The sequence below is a fragment of the Prionailurus bengalensis genome, chromosome D3 (genome assembly GCF_016509475.1).
Source record: "Prionailurus bengalensis isolate Pbe53 chromosome D3, Fcat_Pben_1.1_paternal_pri, whole genome shotgun sequence".
NCBI classification, from domain to species: Eukaryota; Metazoa; Chordata; class Mammalia; order Carnivora; family Felidae; genus Prionailurus; species Prionailurus bengalensis.
In genome coordinates this window covers 8213155-8226592 of record NC_057356.1, presented here as the reverse complement: position 1 = coordinate 8226592, position 13438 = coordinate 8213155, and the positions used below count along the sequence as shown (strand labels likewise).

General features: G+C 36.6%; 1 protein-coding gene across 10 annotated transcripts in view; it reads right to left on the bottom strand.

Moving 5' to 3' along the window:
• IFT81 (intraflagellar transport 81) overlaps positions 1 to 13438 on the bottom strand; it is a 192456-nt gene that overhangs the window by 51426 nt on the left and 127592 nt on the right. For all 10 annotated transcript variants that reach the window (XR_006293860.1, XR_006293861.1, XM_043557537.1 and 7 more), the window contains one exon: positions 9383 to 9529. Coding sequence is in view for 8 of the 10 variants with exons in the window: in XM_043557537.1 (XP_043413472.1) it covers positions 9383 to 9529 (147 nt within the window). In the remaining 2 variants the exon portion in view is untranslated. The remainder of the gene's footprint in view (positions 1 to 9382; positions 9530 to 13438) is intronic.

The window sequence follows — 13438 nt, the reverse complement described above, 5'->3', positions numbered from 1 at the left end:
AAAATCTGGGCTAGCTTTTTAAATGGACAAAGCAGCTTATTTCCTTGAGTATGTAACCATTTACGAATGCTCTTCAAGCTTATCTGGAACTCAAAAGCATTATTAGATTCCAGGCATCATTCTGGATATTTACACGGAAACCAGAATCTCTGCTCCTGCTGCAAATTCTCCACCTCAATATCCAGCATGAAACTATTTCCACAGTAATTAGCTGTGAGGACTCCCATTTAATATATATATTGTCAAGAACCATAAAGATCTATTTTTTTTTTTGAAAAAGCACTACTTCCCTTTTATAAAGAAAGAAACCTATGGAGAAATTAATACAACTCACCAAAGCTCAGCAAGTTAAAAAAAAACTGGACTAGAATGAATGCTTTTGTCCTCAAATCCTGTTAGTCCAATATGCATGCTATTTTCCATTTATTAATTCAATCACATCTTGGTCAGTTATTTCATCAAATGATTTTTAAGCATGGAAAACTACAGAAATAGGCCCAAGAGAGTTAGGTGTCAGATGACTGTTCAAGAGTAGCATGAATATGCCCTATGGTCACGATTTTTTCACCCATTTGTCAGTGTCTTCTGGCTGAATTCAGACTCGTAGAAAACCTGAAGAGGTCGTCTTTTCATGTTATGCTCCAATAAATCATTTTGACTCCCTGAAGTCTGGTCTCAGACTTGCTACTTGTTTTAAGGCAAGACAAAATGTTTCAAAGCAACCTTTGTTTTCTGTTAAAATGACAGTCTTTTCAAATCACTCATCATAACTAATGCCAACACAGACACACATACAAATACTAATCTAACCTTTTCCAACCTGTTAGTATTATGTTTTTAACTCTAAATTAGAAAATCTCACCAAGCCAACCATAAGCAATATAATTAACTGCTAATTCTTTTGAGAGAATCTATAATAAGCAATATGATACATGCTGGTAGAAATCTGTCTTAAATGAAACTTGTGGCACAGGAACATCCATCTGTGAAACACAGTTAATCATACTGTCCAAGGTCTCTATGCTTCTATTATAAATCAAATCACCACTGCACAGCTGTTATTATATTAGAGTTAATGGATTTTTCAATGGCTGTCCAAGCAGTTAACTCTCAAAAAATTTTTCAATGAAAAGTTTTCAAATTTTCAGTTGAAACTGTGGCATTACCTAGATTGCATGCATAAATACACTACTTCTATTCTAGCAGATTGAGCTAAATTTATTTGATTCTGTTTTGTTCCATCTCTTGGGAAATTTTAGGGGCCTTGGGTCCTGCTATGAACTTTAAAGAGTGTGATGTGGTTTGAAAGGTTCTAAAAATATCACAGGTTTGCCTGGGCTCACTTAGAAGGGTGGATGATTCAATTACAAGTGTCAAAATTTGATTCCTAATTTTTCGGGATCTGACAGCTGCAGCAAACCTTGCCAGGATTCCCTTATCTTCGCTGTGCTTCTCTTTGAAGTATTTAAAGAAGATTTCATAATCTTTGCAATTTAGCTCTAGGATTTCTATCAGTAGCTGTAGAATGAACTGGTTGGAACTTTCTAAAGCTTCTCATAAACATTATTTGACCAAGCACATTTTTAAAGCAGCCATAGCTGCAAAACAGGTGAGCTTCTTGTAATGGTTAGGGAACAAAACACAATGGATTCTATACTCACACACCATTAACCAGGAGTGACCTTTGATTGCATGAAGTGCCAGTGGGACTTTAACCAGAGGTTCGTTTGTTGCTATAAAAATGTTCAGACCCCAAAGGCAGGCATTCATCTGAATGACAGCTCTAGGAAGGGGACCAGCACTATATCACTGGGGCAGATTTTCTGTTTGCTTTTTCAAATAATTAAAGCAGAGATTCTGAGATATGAAGGTGACTAAGACAATAATGATCAGTAGCTATGTGGAACTATTTACAAGAGGCACAGGCTCTTTCTTTGCTCATCTGAGTCTCTCTCTTAATGGAAGAGCAAAGAAAAAAATAGCAAAATTGTACTTACCTAAGAATTAATGGAGGCTACCAGATTAAATGGTAAATTTAGGTGTGTGGTCAGGTATCCAAAAATAATGAATCTGTACAATGAAATATCTATACAATGAAATATGCAACTATGGTTAGGTTGAAGAATTAATATAAATAACTTTTCTTATCAACCAAAGCCTACTAAAAAGGACCAAGACATTTTTAATATTATCACTTTTCTGATGAAAGACATACACACGTCTAGACTACATTATATACTTTCAGGTTTCCACACATTTACCAAGTGTCTGTTATGTGCCAAGTATTAAGTATATGATGGTGAACAATAGATATGCTCTTGCCACTATGGAGCTCACTGCTTTCTCAGGGGAAGCAGAAACTGAACAAGTGATCTTAAGTGTGTTCTGTTACAACACACAGGAACAGAGTGCTATGGAAGTACATTTCAGGGCCATGGGCTATGAGCTGGGGAAACAATAACAGGGTATATATTCTGGAAGACGTGCTACTTAGTTATTATGCTATCTTCAAAAATCACATTGACCACAGCAATGTTAATTTATTGACAACTCAGAGTCAGATGTCTGACCATTAGCTATTATATTAGGGTATATAATACTATGTTTTCCTATTTTTTCTCACACTGAATCCTGCAGAAGGTTGGAGAATTCTGTGTAAACATTTTAAAAGCACTCCAAATTATGGAAAACTAAGGTTACTTAATATTAAAATCCTGTCCAAATATCTGAAGTTACCATAACTTGGAATAATAGCAATAATGTGCACTTAGAAAATCCTAACAGAAAATCACATGAGGATTCTAACCTCAGAGGGGAATTTTTGAGTCATATGGTAATTCTGTGTTTGACTTTTGAATTATTGCCATACTGTTTTCCACAGCAGTTGCACCCACTTTATGGGCAAGGAAACTGAGGCCCAGAGGAGTTTGGTAACATGTTAAGGTTGAATAGCTAACAGGTGGCAGAGCAGAGATCTGCACACAGGTGTTCTGGCTCCAGAGCTGATTCTGTTAACTTCTACAGAATTCTCTTAATCTCCTCATTATGGACATGGAAAAATCTCCAAGACATTTTATTAAGAGCAAGTTGCACAATACACATAGTATAATACCATTTACATTTTTACAAACCACAGAACGGTAGGATCTACATCTGTCTTTAGAGAAAGGACTGAAAAGAAAGGGCACACAAACCTGGAAGCAGTGGCTTCTCTTTGGTAAAGGGACTGAGGAACTGGGATTGGGGGTGGGAGGCAGTCAAGGAAGACTTTTACTTTATGCCTATTGCTTCATTTTCATACCACAAGAATGTATTCAGGTATTACTTGTATAGTCAGATTTTTTAAGATTAAAAAAACCCCAAACATTGATCCAGTACAATCTTTCTTCTACTAACTGCGCATGTTACTTTTAAAATGTCTCTCATCCAGGTTCTGTCAGAATATTTTAAATGCTGGAGCACTCTGCTTCACCAAAGCAGCCTGCTTCAGGACTGAAGAAAGCTTAAGTTGTAGAAAATTTTCAGTAGTCAATCAAATATAGTCAATCAAATATTTCTTTCTAACCATTGGTCCTAATTCTGCCTTCTGTCAAACAAGAATATTAACCGATTTGTGTTGGGGGGGGGCAAAACCATTCCCAGGTTTAATGGTTTGCTAGGAGGACTCACAGGTCTCAGCATATAGTCGTATTCTTGGCTATGCTTTATTACAGTGAAAACATAAAAGCAAAACCAGCAAGAGGAAAAGGCACATGAGGTGAAATCCAGAGGAAACCAGGGGCAAGCTTCCAAGAGTCTTCTCCCTTAATTCCTCCAGCAATGAGTTGTAACAATACGTGATGAGTTGTAACAATATGTGTGAAATGCTGCCAACCAGGTAAGTTCATTAGAGACTCTGTGCTCAGGCATTTTACTTGGGGGCTGGCCACAGAGGCACACTGTCTGCCTAGCCCTTACCTAAATCCCAGGCTCTGAGAAGGAAAGCAGATGTTCAACATAAACCACTTTCTTTGTACACACAGTTCAGGCACAGTGAGCAATTCTTATTGGGGAATGGTGGAAATCTTTCTAAAATCAAAGTTCCTAGATGCCAGACAAGGGCCAACCTTGCAAACAAGATTTTCTAAGAATAGCAGTTTCAGGCCTGCTATGTTAACTCTTTTTCTGCACACCATCCTTTCCATAATCCTTCTGAAATTTAAGTGCAATTCTATTTTGTGTGTGTGTGTGTGTGTGCTCAGTTAATACATAATCAATTCTCTCTACGAAAGTTTCCAGACTTTTCATCCATTTTGGTCACCTACACCTGGACTCTGCCTTGACTATGTCCTTCTTAACACATATGCCAAAACTGTAACATAACATTCCAGGCATAATATCACCATAAATGGGATATTACATTTTTATTAATGGAGTATAATAATTTGTTTTCTAATGCTGCATTATTCATGGGTGATATGTTGAGATGGCAGACAGAACTTGAATTCTACAACATTGTGTTTATCATCCTATTAACAGCATTTTGTTTGTTTCAGCACAATGCTCCTGGCTTCCAAGATGACTTTGAATCCCAATTCTATCATCTGTCTCTCGCTGACTATTCCTTCTGGCTTCCTGTCATGTGAAAATTAGTAAGGGTTTAGGAGGCAGACCACCTCAGTTCAAATCATGGCACCGCTACTTACTGGCCATGTGATCTTGGTGAGTTAGCATAAATCCTCCCTTTGCCTCGGTTCCCATAATTGTAAAAACTTGAATAATTATCGTAACAATTAGAGTTGTTCAATGAAAAAAATGAGATAATGTATATAAGAAGCCTAATATGGTGCCTGGCACAGTGTAACTGCATAATAAACATTAATTATTAATTAATCTAAATTATTGATAAGAATGACAAACAGGTCAGTGTTAGGGACGAAGCTTCATGGTATTTTTTGGGTAACTTCTCTCAGAGATGACAGCATTCAAAATTCTTTGAGAATATCAATTCAACCGGATTTGTGCTTAATTACTACATACTTAAGTCCAATATAAAAAGCTTCAAGACACAGAAACATATTCATTAGTATCAATTTTCAGTTATGTTAAGAGACTCTAGTCTCTAAGTTTAACCTTCTTATCACCTGAAAAATACTGGTGTGAAGAAAAAGAAATCAAGATAGACTAGACTGGCAAGAAAATCTCTATCACTGAGAAGGTAATTTCAACAGTTCAAGAAATTCCTACCCACGTTAGAAGTCTGGCAGCATAAGAAATAAACACATTCCTATGCTTACTGCCATAATTAAGCAAGGCAATACAATGAAACTAAAATGTTAAAATGATAACCAAAGTACAATGAAAGAAAAAGGAGAATTTTTAGACACTTCATCTATTATTAATAAGAAACATCCAGGGAATACTAATGAGAGTCTAGTGAAGCACAAATGCCTGTAGTACCTGTCATCTGCAAACAGAAGAGCTAAAATTCTCAGACAAAATGCAACATCTGGAATAATAACTTTAATGGCAGGGGAAGCATCAAAATGCATACTTCAATACTGAACTTTAAAAACTGCTAGCTGACCTCTAAAAAGAAAATGACAAAGGAATATAAATTACTATATGTATAGTATTTATCCTCATTAACAGTCACATTCCTAAATTTTTCTAAGAAAAGATTAATCAAACAATCACATATGGATAATCAAGGAATGAAGGTTTGTATCCAAACAAATGGCTGTCGTACAGTTTCTACCTGGCTAACGTTTCCAGTTTGTGACTGTCAGACCCGAGTTCAAATCCTTACTCTGCAACTCACTAACTGTATGACATTAGGCAAGTTACTTAAACTTTTCTAATCTTATTTTCTCAATTACAAAATGCAGATATTGTTTACCTCACAAGTGTTTTGAGAGGATGAATCAGGATATATTACATGTGTGTTTTACTGTGATTAAACATACACGGTATAAAATTTATCATTTTAACCATATTTCAGGGTACAGTTCTGTGGCAGTAAGTGTATTCACACTGTTGTGCAACCATCACCAACGATATGTTTTTAAAGATTGAGCACACAGTAACTGCTCAGTGGATAGCAGCTAAAACGACTCTCATTAGTGTTATCTCATCCCATCCTGAATCTGTGTAAATCATTTATCCACAAACAAACTATTTCATATTTATTTCTACTGAATTGCACCCAGTTTTGGAAATACTAAGTTCAAGTTTTAAGCTGCAAACTATATTCTTAGCTTTCAAACTCTTCATTCAAGTGACTGACGAAAATATAAAAATATCAGGTGCTAGCATTTATTGAGCACTTAGCATGTGGTAGTGCTATTCTAAGCACTTTTCAGGTATTAACTCGTTTAATCTGCACAGTAATAATTCCAGGAGGTATATAGCAATAAAAGTCACATTTTACAGCTGAGTACAAAGAGGTTAAGGAATCTGCCCAATGTTGCCCAGCCAGTAAGATGACAAAGCCAGGATCTGCACTCCAACAATCAAATCCTAGAGCTCATGCCCATAACCATTCCACTACACCGCTTCTCACACATGCAGTGACATGAGACCCGTAGGAATGACTTCTGGATGCCAGATGTTATATGTTGACTGGGAAGCTGTGACATCCATTATTTTGCGTGTTCTTCATAATGACAGTGAAGAGCAATCATCCCCATTTTACAGATGGAGAAGTGATTTGCTCAGGTCTATAGGAACAGGTGAGAGAGACCTGGATTCCAGCTTGGCCACTTGTTACCTCGAAGTGCATCTACAATCTCCCTGAGCTTCACCCAGCTGCAAAATGGGAACAGCAGGAATAAGAACACAAGAAGTAAAGGAGTGTGTGTTTGCAAAGCATCTAGCACAGAGCCTTGTATAAACAGTGCTCAATAAATGTTAGCCCGCCCTTCTTTGTTCTCCTATTTGTGACTCCTGCCATAGAAACTCTTTCCAAATACCATGCTACTACTTCTCGATGCCGTCTCACCAACTGTGTTAACAGATGGGTGGCAAAAAAACACGATTTTTTGGTGATTACCATGTGATACCAAATGAAACCTCAGTGAAGTCCAGCTATGTTATATAATTTTAAGTATAACAAACTTCCTCCCTTTTGTCCATATGGTCTGCCACTTTATCAAAGTAGAAAATAAAACTGGTCTACCAAGATTTGTTCTTTACAAAATTATGCTTAATGTTCCCCAATACCTTCTGTTCTTTTAGGTAACTGCCAAATGATTTACTTAATTTGTTCTAGTTTCTGACCAGATATTGTTTAAAAATTAGGTTGACCTCATTTCCAAAGTTACCTTTTTCCCTTTAAGAAAAGTATGCCTTTTTCTGTCATCAGACACTTCTATTCACCATAATTTATCAAAAATAAAACCTAATAGGTTGACAGTACGTTCTATACCCTCACATTTGCATAGAAGGAATATCTAACACTGAATTTATAAGCACTATTCATGCCAACTGTGGCCATAGCAATTAGTATTTCTTGTCAGTTGGGCAGCATTTTCTTAAGAAAAAAACAAAAATGCTAGGAGGAAGCATGGCCTTTTATAAAACAAGATTGTTGCATAATTAACCTTTCCCCCCTTGGATAGCAAGGATGTCACAAAGCACACCCCGTTGGCTTCCAAGTAACATTTAAAATATTCCCATCTCTTAAAGCAATCTGGACGTGGATGTTAAAAGCCAAAGGAATTTTTCAGTCAAGTGCTGACTGTTGAAATCTACTACTTCCCCAAAAGCTAAAGGCATATTGGGAGGCTACAATCACAAGTACCACAGAGAAAAGTGGCACCATGGGAACAACTCACTTGTGTTTGGCACAGTGAAGGTTCACTGCCAATTTGTAACAGTATGAATTCTATAGCTATTCAAAGCCAAAACTGAAGTTTGGATGCGAGCAGCTTTTCAAAGTAGCTTTTTCTGAGGCCTAGTAGCTAAGTAGCTAATATAAAATAAGTAAGCTGTAGGAAGTGGTAAAGTATAGGCAATGTTTAGGAATTAAAATATAACCTATACCTATCTCTTGATTTGCTTAAAAAAAAAAAAAAGCACTGTCCTTCACACAAGATATTTTGCTTCACTCATCCATTCATTCATTCTTGAGTTAATTTTATGAAAATGAGATGGGGAATTATATTTTTGGTGCTTAAATTTAGCCATATATATAAATGACAATATTACTTGTCCTACTAATCTCATGAGTCTGAAAGAAGGATAAATGAAATAACAGCTATTGAAACATTGTTCAAAAATTTAAGTGTATAGCAACATTAGATATAGTTGTATTTTTAAAATTTATAAGCATCTACAATGAAGTCATCTATTTTTTCTTTTTTTTTTAATATATGAAATTTATTGTCAAATTGGTTTCCATACAACACCCAGTGTTCATCCCAAAAGATGCCCTCTTCAATGCCCATCACCTACCCTCCCCTCCCTCCCACACCCCATCAACCCTCAGTTTGTTCTCAGTTTGTAACAGTCTCTTATGCTTTGGCTCTCTCCCACTCTAACCTCTTTTTTTTTTTTCCTTCCCCTCCCCCATGGGTTTCTGTTAAGTTTCTCAGGATCCACATAAGAGTGAAAGCATATGGTATCTGTCTTTCTCTGTATGGCTTATTTCACTTAGCATCACACTCTCCAGTTCCATCCACATTGCTGCAAAGGGCCATATTTCATTCTTTCTCATTGCCATGTAGTACTCCTACAATGAAGTCATTTAAATGGTACCAGTCTCAGTGGCCAAATACACATTATTGACAAAGTAACTGAGTCATGATATTTTCTCAGCCCTTTATGGAATTACATTTATCAAGGAATATGAATTTTTGTCTTACCTGTTAATTCCTAGTCATTTTGTTTTACTTTTATAACTTAATACTTATAATAAATAAATCCAATATAAATTCACCCAATTAAAAAGGGAAAATTTGGAATATTATGTTGTTAAATCACTAAGATCTATGTCATTATACATCAAGAATATCTTAATACCATTGCAAAGACTTTTCAGTTTTTTTTTTTTCCAACCTTTATTTATTTTTGGGACAGAGAGAGACAGAGCATGAATGGGGGAGGGGCAGAGAGAGAGGGAGACACAGAATCAGAAACAGGCTCCAGGCTCCGAGCCATCAGCCCAGAGCCTGACGCGGGGCTCGAACTCACGGACCGCGAGATCGTGACCTGGCTGAAGTCGGACGCTTAACCGACTGCGCCACCCAGGCGCCCCAAGACTTTTCAGTTTTAAATAAATAGGTTTTATAAAATAAGATGAACTTTCCATTACTGACATTTAAACCAAAAAAAGTAAAACACATGAATGGTTTCAAACAAAAGCAATACTCATAACTTTGTCCCATTAGATACCTCAACTTACCTCATCTCCCTTCAAAACTTCAGTACCATCAAATTCGCGGGTCTGATTTGTCTTCACTGATACCTCTCTCTCTAGGCTGGCTAACTTCTCCTTCGCTTCCTGAAGTTCCTCAGCTTTGGCTTCTTTTTTACGAGAAATGATGGATGCCTAATTGAGTATAAAATATGAATGTGAAATTAGACATACAATCAACTTTCTATTATCTTGTGAAATTATTTATTTTTTAGATTTTCCCAAGCTAAACTTTCAATATCTAGTTGGCTTCTCCTAACCAATACCCTACTACCTGTCATCCCTAGTTATATGTTTAATATGAGCATGTAATGTATATTAAATATCAACCCAAAGACATTTTGGAAGACAAAAGCCCTGAAAATACCGCTATATCAGCAGAGAAACAAAAATACAATAGTATTATACATATTCAAATATTGTCAGGTAACACTCAAATGTTAATGAAGATACTTTCTAGGTAAGCAAATAGAAGCTATCCCTACTTCTAGTGTTTTTCTTCATGGTAGCTTTCCTTTCACCAGAAGAAAACAAGAATGTTTTATTCTCAAAACTACAACACAGGTTATCTTACCTAAATTCAATAGCCATACTTTTATTTATTTATTTATTTTTTTAATTTTTTTTTTCAACGTTTATTTATTTTTGGGACAGAGAGAAACAGAGCATGAACGGGGGAGGGGCAGAGAGAGAGGGAGACACAGAATCGGAAACAGGCTCCAAGCTCTGAGCCATCAGCCCAGAGCCTGACGCGGGGCTCGAACTCCCGGACCGCGAGATCGTGACCTGGCTGAAGTCGGACGCTTAACCGACTGCGCCACCCAGGCGCCCCAATAGCCATACTTTTAAAATGAAATGTTAAAACATCTATTATATTTGGGGCATTCTAATAAATGAAGTGCAGGTTTGAAACCAAACATCTGACTCACCGGAATTATGCAAATGTTTACACAATCCAAATGGCTGTTCTCAGCCATGAACACAGCACTTTCCATTACTTAGCAACTCTTGGGGGATTTCCTCAAATGAACCACAGCTGTACTAGTGTAAGAAAAACATTAGCCAAACTGTCTTCTTAAGTGAAATAGTACAAATATTTTCTTCACACAAACTTGACAGGAGAGGGGAAATCTCTAATACAAACCCTTTAAACCAGTCTATTCTTTCTGTCTAAAAAATGAAAAGACAGATGACGAAGGAATGTTTCTCCCCATAGAATTATTCCAGCCATAAAAAGAGAGAAGAAATGATGAGTACCAGAAGCATACAGGAATTGACAGTATACCTCCTTAACACAATAAAATAAATAAATATAAACCTCAGTCCAAAACAGGATCTTATTTAATGAACATGAGAGTATCTCCCACTAAGTCTGGAACAAGGTAAAAACGCCCACTATCTCTACTATAATTTAATATTGTGTTGAAGGTATTTGCTCATACCATTAGACAGGAGAAAGCAATTAGAAGCATAAGAATTTGACAGGAAAAGTTGGAGTTTTCATAGTATATGATTATATGTCTAAAAAAAAGAGAAGAGAAACCATGGGAAAACCATAGTAAACAAATCAGTAGTATTCATAGACAAATCAGTCAGAAGACATAAGGGAGGAAAGCCCTCAGTTATAAAAGCAAAAAATAAAATGTGGAGCCAAGAGAAGTTCCAAAACTTTGAGGAAAACAAACACTCCTGAAAGACAAAAAACATAAACTTGAACAAATGGAGACACATAACATGTTCTTAGATGGGAAGAACATCATATCATAAAGATCAAATATCATAAAGATGTAAGTTCTGAAGTAACTGATAAATATAAAGCAAACCCAATAATTAAAAAACTATGGTTTTTTTTTCAAGAGCTAGGCAAGTTGGTAATAAAGCTTACTGAAAGAACATACAAACAAGAATTGCAAGGAAAACCCTGAAAAAGTAGAGCAATTGGAGGTGAAGGTGGGTACTTTTATCAGTTATTTGAACTTGACTATAAAGCTTCTGCAAATAAGTTAATATGTGTACCTGGACAGGCCAATGGAACAATAGAAAATACACAAATCAATCCAGTATCATTCTTAAATTTGAAATAAAACAAAGTCAGAATCTCAAATCCATAGGTGAAAAATGTATTCTTTACTAACTGATATTAGGACAATTAGATAATTGGATAGCCATATACAATAAATAGCATATAACCAGAAAAAAATCTAAATAAATCAGGGATTTAAATATAAAAAATTAAATCATAGAAATCCAAAAGGAAAACCTGAGTAAATTTCACTATAACTTACAAGAGGGAAAAATGTTCCTAAATATGACTCAAAACGTAAAATAATAAGAGAAAGAACTATTAAATTTGATTTCATAAAAATGAAGAACTTTCCCATGGTGATATAACAGCACCATAAACAAATAAAAAGGCAAACACCAAGCTGGAGGAAAACGTTACAATTATAAACCAGACAAAGAGTAAATACTTCTAATACATAAAGAAAAAAGGCCAACAACCCTATAGAGAAGTGGGGATATGGACGTGAAGGGACAATTCACAGAAAAAGAATTAAAACAACTGTTACTCATGTGAGAAGATGCTCAACCTTGTTTATAATAAGATAAGTGAAAATTAAAACTATCACAGGTTACCATCTCTTATCTACAAGGATGGCAAAACTCTAAAAGTTCAACCACATATTGGAGGCAGTGAGGAGGCAGGCACTCTCTTGCATGGCAGGTGGGAACAAGAAATGCTGCAACTTCTATGGAGAGGAATTTGGCAACATCTAACAAAGTTACATACACATTTACCCTTTGATGGAGCGATCTCACCTCTGGGACTATATCCTGACGATAACGCTGGCAAACATGTGCAAAGACATAGGCAAAAATCTGTTCATGGAAGCATGACTTGCAATTGCAAAAGAATGGCAACAACCCAAATGTCCATCAACTAGTGACTGGCTGAATGAAAGGTGGTATAAGCACTCAGTGGGATACTATGTACCATGAACTGGAATAAGCATACCAACTAAGAAGGCTATGATAAAAAGGAAAAAGCAGATAATAACAAGTGTTGGCAAGAATGTGGAGGAATGAATGTGTTCATACAGTGTTGGTAGGACTGGCTTGGAAACAGTCTGGCATTTCCTCAAAATGTTAAACACAGAATTATCAAATGAGCCAGCAATTACACTCCTAGGAATATATTCAAAAGAAATGAAACCATATTTTCATACAAACACTTGTACAAGAATGTCCTCTGCAGTATTATTCATAATAGACAAAAGGTAGAAATAACCCAAATGTCCATCAACTGATGTATAGATAAACAAAACATGATCTATCCATACAATGGAATATTATTCAGTAACAAAAAGAATGAAGTACTGACTCATGCTACAACATGGATGAACTTGAAATTTTTTTTTAATGTTTATTTATTTTTGAGAGAGAGAGAGAGAGAGACAGACAGACAGACAGAGCATGAGCGGGGGAGAGGCAGAGAGCTAGTCAGACACAGAATCCAAAGCAGGCTCTGGGCTCTGAGCTGTCAACACAGAGCCTGATGGGGGGCTCGAACCCACAAACTGTGAGATCACGACATGAGCAGAAGTTGAATGCTCAACCAACTGAGCCACCAAGGTGCCCCAACACGGATGAACTTTAAAAGCTATGCCAAGTGAAAGAATCCAGTCACAAAGGGTCACATATCATTTGAGTCAATGAATATGAAATGTCCATGACAGGCAAATCTATACTGACAGCTTGGTCTCTGGTAGTTGCCTACGGCTGAAGGTTGGGAAGGAAATGGGAAGTAACTGCTAATAGGTTTAGACGTTCTAAAATTGATTGTGGTGGGGGGTGCCTGCGTGGCTCAGTCAGTTAAGCGTCCGACTTCAGCTCAGGTCAATGGTCTCACTGTCCGTGGGTTTGAGTCTCACGTCGGGTTCTGTGTTGACAGCTCAGAGCCTGGAACCTGCTTTGGATTCTGTGTGTGTGTGTCTCTCTCTCTGCCCCTCCCCTCCTTGGACTCTCTCTCTCAAAGACAAATAA